Source organism: Hakea prostrata, chromosome 10 (assembly GCF_041222555.1).
Source record: "Hakea prostrata isolate BN-2017 chromosome 10, UWA_Hpros_2, whole genome shotgun sequence".
Classification (NCBI taxonomy): Eukaryota; Viridiplantae; Streptophyta; class Magnoliopsida; order Proteales; family Proteaceae; genus Hakea; species Hakea prostrata.
The window spans coordinates 8,812,609-8,827,063 of record NC_142609.1 but is presented as its reverse complement, the minus strand read 5'-3'; the positions used below and the strand labels follow the sequence as shown (position 1 = coordinate 8,827,063).

Sequence of the window (14,455 nt, the reverse complement as noted above, 5' to 3'; positions counted from 1 at the left end):
AATAATAACCACTTGGGTTGAGGCAATCTCGTCCCTCCAATGATAACCACTTGAGATCCTCTTCTAGAAAGTATAGTCTTTCATAAAGGCAGGGAGTCTATTTGGGTGAGTGGATGTACGTGATGGACCAGGTGGAGTGGTAAGGTGCTGGTGGCGTGTAACATTCCCTTCCCCATAAAAAATAACCTTGTCTACAAGGTGAAAAGCAGGGAATTGTTGCTGAAAAACCAAATGGTCTACCCAGGTGGCATTTCTAAAGGCAGGCTGCTCCATTGAACCAACAATTGCATGGAAGGCTTTCCATCCGTGAGCACCTGTCGGGTATGAAGTATGGAAACAAGTTGAAGCTGTGGTGGGGGTAATTGGATAGTGGAAGCAAACGGTGTAGGTTCACCTGTGCATGGTTTCAGAATCGACACTTGAAAGACATGCGATCCCTCAGGTAAGGCAACCCGATATGCGACCTTTCCAATTTGCTCTTGAATTTGATAAGGACCATAATATCGATGACCCAACTTAGTGTTCAGTCGTTGTGCCACAGAGGATTGACGATAGGGTCTTAAGCGTACAAAAACCCAGTCTCGCACCTGGTAGACTTTATCCCTGCGATGTTTATCAGCTTGGATTTTCATGCATTCTTGAGCTCTGGCTAAACTGGCTTTCAAATTGGCTAAAATAGTTTCACGACTCTGCAACTCATCCTCAACAGTGGCGTTGGTGGTGGAGCGTGGGATATACTGATTCAGTGTTGGTGGTGGTGGTCGGCCGTAAAGAGCTTGATAAGGTGTGGTATTAATGGCGGAATGGTGAGAAGTGTTATACCACAACTCTACCCATCCTAAATATTTACTCCATTGTTGTGGGGCCGCGGAAACAAATTGACGAAGATACATCTCAAGAGTTCGATTAAGTACCTCAGTTTGGCCGTCCGTTTGCCGGTGGTGGTAGGCGGTACTGTATGATAAGGTTTACCTTGAAGACAATGGGGTTCCCTCTAGAAGTTGCTGAGAAAAATTGAATCTATGTTGCTAATTATTGAGCAAGGAATCCCATGGTGGCGGACCACATCAGAGATGAAGGCTGTAACAACTTGTATACTTGTAAATCCCGACGGCAGCGAGTTGAAATGGCCGTATTTAGACAACCGATCAACTACAACCATGACTGCTGTTTTTCCTTGAGAAGAAGGAAGTCCCACAATGAAATCCATGGTGATATGTTCCCAAACTCTGTCCGGCACTGGAAGTGGTTGAAGGAGACCTGCTGGAGTTTGTGTTGGAGATTTGAATTATACATTCAGCAACGTAACAGCGAACGTCTTTGGCTACCCCTGTCCACCAGACGTTTGCAGTCAGGCATTTTAATGTCTGCATATATCTAGCGTGACCACCTGCAGGTGAGTCATGGCATTCCTTCAAGAACTGATGGCGCAGGGCCGAGGTTGCTGGGAGAAGAATTCGTCCCTTGTAGAATAGAATACCATTTCTCTTCTCATAATCTTGGTATCCGTCTGAGTTGAGATGAATTCCTTCTAGTATTACCAAATTCAATGTCTCTGTTTGCAGAGCTTCCAAAAAACCGGTGAAAGGAAAAATTGTTACGAGAGTGCAGAGGTGAGGTATTCAGGATAGAGCATCGGCGCCTTGATTTTCTTTTCCTGCACGATACTGAATTTCAAAATTAGAGCCGAGCAATTTACTTACCCAATATTGTTGCTCTGGCGTCTGTATGATCTGATCAGTGAGCTCACGCAAGCTGCGATGATCTATGTGGATGATGAATTTACTTCCCAACAAATATTGTCTCTGATATGGAGAAAATATGAGCCTAATTTCCTAAGGCGAGCAATCTCAGCATCTTTAGCTTCAGAGATTTCCCGAAGCCTGGAAACTTCATTGCTCAACCTATTGAGCCTAGAGGCTGCTTCCACTTGGTTGTGGAAGTTACCGGTAAGACTCCTGCAAACAACTTCCGAGTTAAAAAGGAGCAGAAGAGTAATATTCAGAATCAAAAGATAATGAAGAAAGACTTACATCACCATTGACTTCATAAAGACCTCATCTGGAAGTTTGGAAAGAACTGCGCTCTCAGAAGTCATTCGAGCAGCAGTGCACCATTCCAACGCTCTGTCAAACTCGTTTGACACTAATTCGGGCGAAGGATGAGAAGGATGAGCTACATCAAGAGAAGGATGAGCTGCATCACTTGTCACTCGACGACGCTTCCTGATGGCAAAATCTTCCAACTCCAAAGGAGAGAAGGAGGATGCCAAACAAGCACTAGAATTGGAAATAGGAGTAGCACCCTGTGGGACCGCACCTTCATCAGACGCCAACATAGTTGCCTCAGATGCCCGAAGAGTCTCCTTCGGGGGTGCACGAACGGTCTCTGCAGCAGGGGCGTCAGCAGCGCCATCAACAATGGAGTGATCAAGATCTTCCTGGGAAGAACGAGCGATCACTTCAGGCAGAAGAAGCGTAGGGGCGGCATCAATAGAAACTGTGGGAATTTGACTTGAAGATTCACCAACAGCAGTCGCCTTACGCTTGGAGGATTCACTAGCTGAAACCACCTCACTGGCCCCAACCACCGCCGACGGAATGATTTTCTTACAAGATTTCGCTCTAATAAAGTTCGGATCGATTCTGGGAGCCATTGTACACAGAAAAAACCGTATAAGTACAGAAATCCAACAACAAAAGCATCGAAGGAAAACCCTAGTTCTTTGTCAAATATGAAAAACCGATTAACTAAACCCCAAGTACTACTACTGTGCAGTTTACTCAGGGGGAAAGGGAAAGAGATGAGTAATCAAAAAGCTCACTTGTTCAGAAGCTGATAGAGTTATTGTTGGAGTACGAGGAATACGGAAGCAAGCAGGAGGACGGAATGTTGCTTTTGCAAATCTAACTTGCAGATAGCAGGATAGATGGAGAGTACCCATGAAGGCTTTAAATAGCCTCAGGTATTGAGACGACGGTTGAGAGCTAAAGACAACCAATGGCCCAGATCGAAAAGACGCTTCGAAATCCACAACAAGCAAGATCAACGGTCGGAGGGAGGCCACATGGAAACATGTGGAGGCAAGCACCCGATGCAAGAATACCTCCAATCGTCGCACCGCCATTGTGATAATGGATGTATTATCGATTTATTGGAAACAGTGAATGGTATACCAAAGCAAGGAAACGTTTGGACTTCGCAGATACCAGAAGGGAAACGTGTGGACTTTGCAGTAAATGAAGGAGTGGGGAAGATTAATGCATCTTTCCAAAACGTATCTTCATAATATCTTTACAAGATTATTATTTTGATATTCAAGACAAGATTTCGATAGGAGACGAGGAAGTAGTAAGGCCAACATGAAAGAAGTGTCTATTCATTAGCAAGGAGGTCAATCTTTACAAAAAAAAAAAAAAAAAAAAAAAAAGACTCCTTAAGCCCCTTCTTCATTGTTGCCTGAGGAGCCCTGGGCAGGGGGACTTTTCTCAGGATCCTGAGAAGAGCCTTCCTCAAGATTGACGTTGTCAGAGTCCTCTTCAGCAGCAGCTTGTGACTCGGCTTGTGACTTTTCCTCTGGAAGTGCCGGCTCGTCAGCAAGATATGCCTCATATTGTGGGTCAGCTGAAAAATGACCATCTTCTTCCTGAGCCCAGTCTGGGAGATCCATGCCTAATTTCTCGAAGACCCCTTTGTGGCACACCTCACGAAAGGGAGCAGTATCGAAGGAAGGGATTGATGCAAGAATTCTTTCCCAAACGTCATTTTGCCCCAAACGATAAGCTTGGATGTTGTAGGCACCCAGCAGTTGGGAGAAAGGTACGTTGTTCAGGTACTTCCGAACACAATCCTTCCGAAGCTCTAGCTTGATGTGCTCGGGCTTGCTAGGGATCGCCCACTTCAAATATCTTTCGTTCTCCGCACACTGAAATTCCAGTCTGTCACCGAACAATTAACTTCTTTCTGCTTCTTGGCCTCGCGCTCGGCAGCAACAGCACGAGCCTTTGAAGAATTAAGGGCCTCCTTAAGGGAGTTCACCTCTTCTTCGTGCTTTCTTTGCAGCTCCTCGGCAGCTGCCGTAAGTCGGTCTATCTCAAAATTGGCTTTGGCCAAATTCTCTTCACAGGTTTGCAGCAAGGAGCCGTTGCAACCAACCTGGCTTAATGCTTCCATGTGCTGATAGAAGCTCAACACAGCATTCCTGGGAAGGCAGAAATTATCAGAAGAAGTCATAAGAAATTATGAAAAAAATAAGTAAGCAAGAAGACCAGTACCTTGTGGACTGACTAACAAGGGCAACGTCGTCCAGGGTTTCAAATTCCCGACGATCAGAAGGAATAAGATTGAGGGAGCTCCACTCTGCAGCTTTCTCCGGATCTTGTGTCACCCTGTCGGTCAACTTCAGGGTCCACTAGGGGGTGAAGACCTCCTCACAATCCGCAGAATTTTTGGATTTTTTATGGGAGGAAGCATCAACTGTATCAATGCTCCTTTTGGTTCTGGCGGAGGAGGAGACATTAGACCTCTCCACCATCGGCTTCTTCCCTTTACCCGAAGCATCAGCCACGGGCGTGATATTCCTGATACCCCTATAAGAGGGGTTGGGAGAGGGAACAGAAGCCTCTTGATCAACGGTTAAGGCTCTAGGCGATCATTGCTCGGCTGTCACAACGGTCCTAGCGGCCTTCACTCGCAGGCTCTCGAGGTTCATTCTTGGAGGCACTGCAAAGAAGAGCAAGAGTCAGAATTAAAGACGTATCACTTCAGTAAAATTAAAGGATGATGGTTAGAAGCTCACAATGAGCCAAGCCCCAATACTGAAGGATGGAGTTATACTCCACCTCAAGTCCATGTATCTCTTGATACCATGAAATGGATTTGATCTTCTTGATGGCCGCCTCGTCTTCTTTGGATAAGGGAAGGCCCCGGTTATTCTCAGAAGAAGAAGTACACCGCCTTCAGACGGTCGGGAAGTTAAGATCTGATGGAGGCGCTCGACGGAAAAAGTATCGTTCGCGTCATCTTTTGTGGTTAGAAGGGCAAGTTCCTTTGACAAGGATGCTGCCCCTCCAATCAAGTTTAGCCTTATTGCGTTTGGACAGAAAAACCCAGCCAGGAGGATTGGAGATAGAAAGAACATGAAAATGCACAAAGAGAGAAAGAGATGGCGTAATGCCAAGTTCAAAACACAAACCCAAGAAACCGACGATGAGACGCCAGCTATTGGGAAGGAGCATTCCAGGGCAAATGTCCCAGTGATTCAGAACGACTGAGAACAAATGATTAAAAAAGGGAAAGCGAACCCCGCTTTCCAGTGCATCTATGTATAGGGAAAACTCACCCGAAAGGGTTGAATCAACCCTCTCATCAGGATGGGGAGCCCTAACCTGATAGAGGAAGGAAAATCAAAATCTTGGATTGCTGAAAGAAGGGTTTCCTCCTTGAAAATGGAGGGGACAGAGCCAGGTCCGCCATCAGACCTGGAAGTTTGAGGCTGCCTAGAAAACTCGGCAGTTACCCTAGGAGTCTTGGAAGATCCAGACTCAGGAAGGACAGAAGGAGTTTTGGTTTTTCTCTCCAAACTTTTTTGAGAAACTTCAGCAAATTCGCGCCAGAGGACAGTTAGGGTTTTATTATCACTATCCGACTGTTCGGAAGGAGGGGAAGCAAGAGCTTCGTTACCACTACTATTACTAACACTGGGTACCAAAGAAACCCTATTATCCTCCATTACTTGTTTCAGTAAGGTACAAAAAGAAAAAGACCAATAAAGTTACTGATTCAGTGAGGCAAAAGCTCGAGAGCAGGAAGGCGCGAAGCAGACGACGAAGGTTCAAATTCCAGACAAGAAGAATGAAACCTACGAAGACAACGAACCGCTTTTAAAACACCCGCACGAGTGTTTGGGAATCTGAACGATCGAGATTGATTCAAAATCGACGATCGAGATAGAAGACGTTTTGAAAGTTTGAACTCACAAATCCAAAACAGGCGTTCAGAAACCGTCGCTTGGATTACGTGAGCCACGACAGATCGACTGCCAAGAGACACGTGGCATTACCCTCACAACGCTCGAGGAAAAGTGACCACCGCATTAAATGTAATATGACATTTAATGGAACACGCAGAGACTATTGCTTGACGAAGAACCCAGTTAAAAACCAAGCCCTTAGGATAGACCAAACGCTTCGTCTGGGGGGCTCGTGATATGGAGAAAATATGATCGAACCGGGTTCATACTTGGTTTGATCCTCGACCCCGGTCGAGACAGAAGGAATCGACTCGCTCCCGAGCGAACCGGATCCGTAAGATGGCTTGCTGAGGAAGAAAACTTATTCAGCTACAAGCACGCCCTAATTCAACTTATGGATTAGGTTAATTACCCTAATGAAGGCAGACTCAAATTGACGGCTGCTGCAAATCATTATCGAAGGGATAATCATCGCATAACCTGGAGGTTATCTCAGGAGTCCTCTACTAGTCCAAACTAGTAGAAGTCTATCGCTCAACGGATCTAACTGTTAAGATCCAACGACTACCCGAAGATTGCTCAAGTGCATCCAACGAAGGAGATTCGAAGGTACACTCTATATAAACCTCACTGCCATACGAGGTAAAGAGGGAGACTCAGACTCAGATTCATATACAGCCTGGTAGACATAAACTATCAGGGGCTTACGATCTAGATCACCTTTCCCAGTTCTTCATTCCTTAGCTCTGTGCTTCTAGCAGAGCCGTTTGTGATTAAGTTCATCAATTGACTTAGCCTTCAGAGGTGGACTCCCGACCCCCGCGGTCAGGCCACATCTGACGCTTTCGTTTTGCAGGTCATCACGAGGAGATCTAAGGGCTGAGTAGATTTTGGACGCATCAGTCTCCATTTGGTAATTGCCTGAGTAATCGCAAACATTTCCCTCGCATAAGTAGATGATGCTTGTAATTTTGCTGATAATTTCCGACTATAATAAGAAATTGGATGGTCTTGTTGTGATAAAATTGCTCCTATGCCTCCTCCTGATGTATCGGTTTCAACCACAAATGCTTCTGAAAAATTAGGCAGTGCAAGTAGTGGAGCTTGTACAAGACTTATTTGTAATTGACGAAATGCTTGTTCTGCAGCTGTTGTCCAAGCGAATTCTCCTTTGCGAAGAAGATCAGATAATGGTAAGGCGATCTGGGCATATCCTTTAACAAATCTACGGTAATACCCTATTAATCCTAAAAAAAACCTCTTTTTCTGGTGTTGTAGGAACTGGCCAAGCTGAAACAGCGAGTACCTTCGCTGGATCCACTGAGAGTCCACTGCTAGAGACGATATGCCCTAAACAATTGATCTCTTTTTTGCCAAATGAACATTTTCTCATCTTAGCATATAGCTGGTGTTGCCGTAAGATTTCTAGCACAAGTTGAAGATGTTGCAAATGCTCCTGCCAATTTGTACTGTATACTAATAGATCATCAAAGAAAATCAGCACAATCCGACGCAAATATGGACGAAATATCTGATTCATGGCTGCCTGAAACGTTGAAGGAGCGTTCGTGAGGCCAAAGGGCATTACGAGAAATTCAGAATGTCCTTCTTGTGTGCGGAAAGCGGTCTTCTCAACATCCGCTGTCCTCACCCGAATCTGATGATATCCGGCGCCGAGATCCAATTTAGAAAAGAAGCAGACACCATGAAGCTCGTCAAATAGTTCGTCGGCGGTAGGGATTGGAAATCTATCCTTGATGGGAATGGCGTTGAGAGCGATAATCGACACAGAAACGCTAGGTTCCATCTTTTTTTTTTAACAAGTAATACTGGTGAGGAGAAGGGGCTGATACTGGATCGTATGATGCTGCTGCTCAGCATTCCGACGACTTGTCTCTCGATTTCTTCTTTTTGAAAATGAGGGTAATGGTAAGGTCGAACATTTACTGGTTGAGCCCCTACGTGAAGATGGATCACATGGTCATGGATTCTTTTTGGAGGAAGCCCTGTGGGCTCATTGAAGACGTCTGTATAAAGATCCAATGATTCTTGTAATCCTGATTGTGATGGAGTTGCAATGGGTTTTTGGGTTGAATTCAATTCTAACCCTAAGAGAATTATTGTATCATGGGCCGAGCAAGCTTTTCTAAGCCCATGACATTGCAATTGGTGTGGTACGTGTGTTGTAGCCCCTTGTAGCAAAACCGTTTGATGTTTTTCTTGGAATTGCATTGTCAATTTTCAGTAGTCGAAGATGATGGGCCCAAGATTTTCCATCTACTGTACCCCTAGGATAACATCTGCTCCTGATATTGGTAATACGTATGCATCCAAAACAACAGTATCTTGTTGCATTTGAAGTCACGTACCCTTCACATGCTAATTTATTCCCATCTCCAACCAATACCGATATGCCACGTGTAGGTTCTAGCATCAGAGTTAGGTGTTTTGCAACCTCGCTACGAATAAAGTTGTGAGTACTGCCTCCATCAACCAATACTTGAACCAGTTGACCCTTAATGAACCCGGTTAGGCGTAACGTGGTTGGTAAATCTACACCCATGAGGGAGAACATTTTGCGAGCCAGTTCATTTAGTGGGTTCAACTTAGTGTCTGCAATCTCTGTTTGATCAACGGGATCCTCTGCTCCATCATCTTTTTTGTATTCAAGTAAGAAGAGTTGCTTTGTTTTACAATGGTGGTCTGGAGAATATTTCTCTTCGCAGCTGTAGCATAACCCCTTTTCCCTACGAGCTTGAAGTTCGGCAAGAGTTAACTTTTTATATGATGTACTTGTCGACGGCATTGGTAGTGCTGGAATTTTTTCTGTATTAGTCATTGTTGATGACAAAAAGGCCGTAGAAGATCTGTTCTAGAAGGCCGAGGGTCGTGCAAATTGCTTCTTAGTTTCAGTAAGTTTTTGCTCTTGTATTCTAGCTAGCATTACGGCATCCAGCAACTCTATCGGTCTAAACGCATTCACTTCATGGCGGAACTCAGATTTGAGTCCAGAGATGAAGCAGCTAACCAAGAAATTGTTAGGTAGGCCATCCACCCGATTTGCTAGAGCTTCAAATTGAGATTGGTAATCTACTGCTGTGTTTATCTGCATCAACTTAGATAAGGATGCTCTTGGATCTTCGAAATCGGTTGGACCAAAACGGATCTCATGTGCTCTGGTAAAAGCCAACCGAGTAGAAAAGAGTTTTGATTTGCATACCCATTGGAAGCATTGTAGAGCGACCCTTTCCATATGAATTGAAGCCAAGTTGATTCGCTACTCTTCCGGTGTACTATGGATCTCAAAAAATTTATTGGCACGAAGCACCCATCTGATCGGATCACTTCCGTCAAACTTTGGTAAATCCACTTGTGCTGGTCTCACCTGAATCACAGCAGAGCTACTGGAAGTTCCGGGAGGAAAGCCTAAGATTCCCCTGTTAACCAGAGTTTAAATTCCGATCGTATGCCTTTCATCCATAGCTGTTAGCTTAGCCATTATTTCTGCTAACATAAGTCGCTGCTCAGTTAACGAGTCCTGTTAAGCCATTGTTTCTTGAAGAGAGCCAATCTTATTAGCATGATCAATTGATGCTGAGCTAAGCTGTCGAAGTAATTCTTCAGCCTGGTGTCCTCTGGTTCCTTCAGCCATGGGTATCCGGCAGGTCGGACCAAATTGTTACAGATCTAGAGAGAATTAGGAAGAAGAGAAGTAGTTTAGAGACGGGAGAGAAGGATTAGAAACAGAGAATTGAGGGATAGAGATTAAGCTTCGATCTATTCATACTGAACTACGGTGCTCTCTTACAATTTAAAGAAATTTGATAATGTGAAACGGTTACATCTGATCTGTGTTGAGGCAATCTCGTCCCTCCAATGATAACCACTTGAGATCCTCTTCTAGAAAGTATAGTCTTTCATAAAGGCAGGGAGTCTATTTGGGCGAGTGGATGTACGTGATGGACCAGGTGGAGTGGTAAGGTGCTGGTGGAGTGTAACTGAAACAATCTCTCTAATGATTAGTTCCATAACTTCAAACCAAAAATAGTGCTCTATTAGGTTAAATTTCGGAGAAAGCATATTATTCTTTTTTTTTCTTGGAGTTTGTAATCATGCTAGATCCTAGATTATGGCAGGAGAATGTAAGTCATCTATTTCTGTTCTGTTCATGGGGTTACTTCTCAAAAATATATAAGAGAACATACATGATACAAAGTCGGTTCATAATTCATTGTCTTCAATGAACTTTTGAGACTTTCTTCTTCGCAATTTCACCACCTTGCTTTCCATGCTCTTCATAGTTGTCATTTTGGCAAGAAGTCTCAGCGAATCTGATGTGTGTGCCAATTTATCAGGAACAAGAAGAATCTTGTTTGTAGATTATGCGTATTACCTATGCATGGGGATCCTGTGGGTTGTATTCTGCATTCTGGATTTTTGGTCCATGATGAATATTAATTTTCGTGGAGGGAACTTCTCAGATTCTCATCTCTTTATTGAATTGCAGTTGTTGTATATTTCAGAGTCGTTTGAATGCATGAGTAAATTATTGAATAGCATGCTCAGAGTAAATTGGCTATGTAGATGGTGGATAACACATAATAAAGCCTACGACCTAGCTATTCAAACCTCATGTTTGTACTATAGAGCAGTCAGTGTGAAATTCTCTTATCTGGGTAATGCTGTCAAGGGGGTTGTCTAAACTTTGTAATGAGAATGACAAACTTAGTTGCAGAATTATGAACCCTCAATTCTTTGATGAAAAGAGAGAACCCACTCCTTTCTGTGGATTATTTATCTTCTATATTTGTTATAAGTCGTTTCTTCATTTTGTGAGTCATACGTGAAAGCAAGCTTACCTTTGTCCTGTAGGGTATAACACAAGTTCAATGATTTTCCAACTACAATGGATCTTGGAAATTTTGAGCTGCCTCTCCCAAAATTTCTTTCTTCTATTTATCATTGGGTGCTACAGATTCTTCTATTCAGCCTTTCTTTCTTCCTTGGGGTTCTGAAATTTCATCATCCTTACTAGTTTGTGTGATTTCGCTGTCCTTAACATCATTCTTGAACTTGGAACCTCCTATTTCTTCTTGGTTTTCCCTTCTTATCTTCTACCATTCATTACTCATTGTTGATCCCATATCGAGTTCTCTGTTCTTCATTCTATCATTGTTGGGTGTTCAGAATTTCACCATTCCAGCTAACAATTTCTCAAATTTTTTTAACAATCTTACACATTTGTTTTTTGGGGGATAATTTTTTTATATTAATCATTTATAACCTAATCATAGGAGTGTCAATTTATTTTCCATGTAATAGTTTGTGTTACTACTACTGTAGTCCTCTGGCCAATCTTAAAGGTGCAAGACTGTTGTCCATCAATAAGCAAGCTGTACTAGATGAATTCCAAAATGCTAAAAAACTGCAATCTTTGTGCAATTGAAGTCCTAGCTGCTAAAAAACTGTGATCTTTGTGCAATTGAAGTTCTTTGATAAGAATAAGGCTCGCCTAAGGGATTGCATCTAATAAAAACGCAGAATTAAGCATCAAATATTTTTTTAATGTCTGTTGACCATATCTACTTATTGGTCTCTAGATTGAGTGAACATATAAGATATTGCAGAGGGAGATTGTTTACATGTACAAAAGTAAAGTATTAATGGTGTCAAACTCTAATCATTGACCCTGTGTATCTGTAATTATTGTAGGATTGACCCTGTGTATCTGTAATTATTGTAGGAGCTGAAGGTATCTATTGAGCACAGAATACATCGTTCTAGTGTTGTAATTGTTGTCAAAACAATGAGGAAAGATAGACTAGAGTGGAGAGCCATGGCAGCACCTATGAAGATTTTTACATTCGTCATGAGCATTATGTTCTCAGTTTCAGGATACAAGTAGATGAGATTGCATCGCTTGAGGTTGATATGGCAGTTAGCAATAATGGTGGCATATTTGTATCAGTGGATGGTCAATGATGTGGCTGTGAAGACCATTGAGATCATCTAGGAATTGTACTGGACTATTGGTAGCAAAAATTGTCTATGAACAGTTGAGCTTGCATCATGGCTGATACGGTATGTTAAGTGGTCAGTGTAATGCTCGTGTTACAAGATATTGCAGGAGAATCTAGGATGTGTAATGTGTAGCTATGGGGCAGCCTAGCAGATTTTATGGGGCAGATGTGGAGATAATGTAGCAGCAACTTCAAGAATTTTTCTGGTCATCATGCAGTTGGAATTAGGACGAGCTGAAGGGAAAATAAATGAAGAGCAGTGATGAGCTATGGCAAAGTGTGCAACTTCTGGACATCAGTCATGTTCAGGTTGGGTTGAGGATTTCTTTATCTGAATTGAATCTTCTTTTCAATGTTGCTGGAATCAGTTAAATGGAACTCAGATTAGGGAGTTATGGCCAGTTCTGTAGAGATATATGCATCTGGCTTCATCAGTCGTACATGGCTTTAATTGATAATCTGCAAACTCAAGGAAAGATGTGTTGTATTATTTTTAATATAATAAAATAATAAGCGTTTCATTTGAAATTGGATTTATAAGTGAGGAAACTTTCCTTTGTTTATTTTAGGAAAGTGTGTTAGATAGTCCCACATTGGAAACCGAGATGTTGGAATCCAAGTTAATTAAGTGTGTGAGCGCGGCGTGGGCAGTGGGCAGTTTAGGCGTTTTTGGCGCACGCACTTAGCACGCTTTGAGCGAGATCAGATCTGTACCGTCTATTTTGATCAACGGCAGATCTAGGGCGATCGAAGTAGATCCATAAATGTCATCTTGATGGTTCAATCTGGACCGTTAGATCGTGCGGCCGAACGATCCAACGGCTCAGATCTGAACGTTGGCATTTGTATCCCTACAGAGAGGTGCACCCATACGAACAGAGTCATGAACTGTTCAGTAGAGGCACCTCAATGCCTATAAATTCCCTCTAGTTTCTCAACAGCAGGAGATAAGAAAATCCGAAGTTTTCTCTGTTCTGAGTTTTGTCTGTGCTTTGCAAAACTCGGGAAACAACCTTGAGTTTGGGCTTCTTTGTATCCTGGGAGACGGTTCGCTGGTACCTCATAGCACCTTCCGTGAGGGGCGAATTACGTCTTAAGGACAGCGACATAGTAACGTGCCTAGAAGCTTCAGCTGTCATACTGTTGTCTCGTGCTCTTGATTACACCGGAATTTATTTATTCAACATTCTTAAGACGTAATTCTTACGAGATGGCACAGTCACTGAAGCAACTTGCGATGGACATCATCAAACTGGATCGTTTCGACGGAACTAATTTCAAGCGTTGGCAGAAGAAGATGCATTTTCTGTTAAGTCAACTAAGTGTGGTGTATGTACTGACGACACCCAAGCCAGAAGAGAAGGAGAACGAAACAGTCGCAGGGACACGAAATAGGCAGAAGTGGGAGACTGATGACTACTGCTGCAAGGGTCATATCTGCAATTCTCTGTCTGACACTTTGTTCGACATGCACCATGAGAAGCAGTCAGCGAAAGAGATATGGGATGCTTTGCAGAATACCTATCTAGTGGAAGATGCGACGAGCAAGAAGTTCCTTGCAAGTAAGTTCTTTCGATACACTATGGTAGATAATAGAAAAGTGATGGAACAATTTTTTGAAATAAAACAAATCCTCAATCAACTTTCCCAACATGGTATGAAAATGGATGAAAGCATTGTGGTTTCAGCCATTTTAGACAAGCTGCCTCCCTCCTGGAAAGACTATAGGAAAAGTCTGAAGCACAAGAAGGAAGATGTCACTCTTGCAGAACTAGAGAGTGATATGCATATTGAAGAAGAGGACAAAATCCGTGATGGAACTGATACCTCTAAAGTTCTTGTAGTGGAGGAAGGCAAAGACCCTAAAGAAAAGAAAGATTCTGACAAAGGTAAAATGAAGAGGAAGGGGAGCTCAAGTTCTAATTCCTATAAGAAGCAGAAGTTTGATCCGAAGAAAAAGGGTCCCTGTTATCACTGTGGCAAGATGGGTCATATCAAGAAAGAATGTCGGCTTCGGAAAAAGAAGTCAGATAAATCAGATGACAAGAACAACCATAAGGAGAACCTAGTGGCTATGATTTCTGAAGCCAATGTTCTTAGTGTTGACACTTCCTGGTGGATTGACTCTGGTGCAACCAGACATGTCTGTAATGACAGAAGTTTATTTTCTGAGTATAAGTCAGAAGAAGATGGGAGTATTCTCTATATGGGAAACGCCTCCACTGCTACAGTGAAAGGAAAAGGGAAAGTGCAACTTGAGTTCACTTCTAGAAAAATCCTTACTTTGATAGATGTTTACCATGTTCCAGAAGTTAGGAAGAACCTCGTTTCTGCGAGTTTGTTAAGTAAATTTGGTTTCAAACTTGTATTTGAGTCAGATAAATTTATTCTGACCAAGGGAGGTTTCTTTGTGGGGAAAGGATATGTGTATGAGGGTATGTTTAAGTTAAACATTGTTCCTGTT

The 14,455-nt window shown here is 42.8% G+C and overlaps 1 protein-coding gene across 1 annotated transcript; it reads right to left on the bottom strand.

The window, feature by feature from the left end:
* Positions 1-236: 236 nt before the first annotated feature.
* LOC149001812 (uncharacterized) lies at positions 237-7,778 on the bottom strand. The gene is made up of 4 exons (XM_089138582.1): positions 7,278-7,778; positions 6,893-7,174; positions 6,598-6,650; positions 237-954 (listed from the first exon to the last, which is right to left on the bottom strand). The coding sequence occupies exons 1-4, from the start codon at positions 7,776-7,778 to the stop codon at positions 237-239; spliced, it is 1,554 nt and encodes a 517-aa protein (XP_088994708.1).
* Between the last annotated feature and the right edge of the window lie 6,677 nt (positions 7,779-14,455).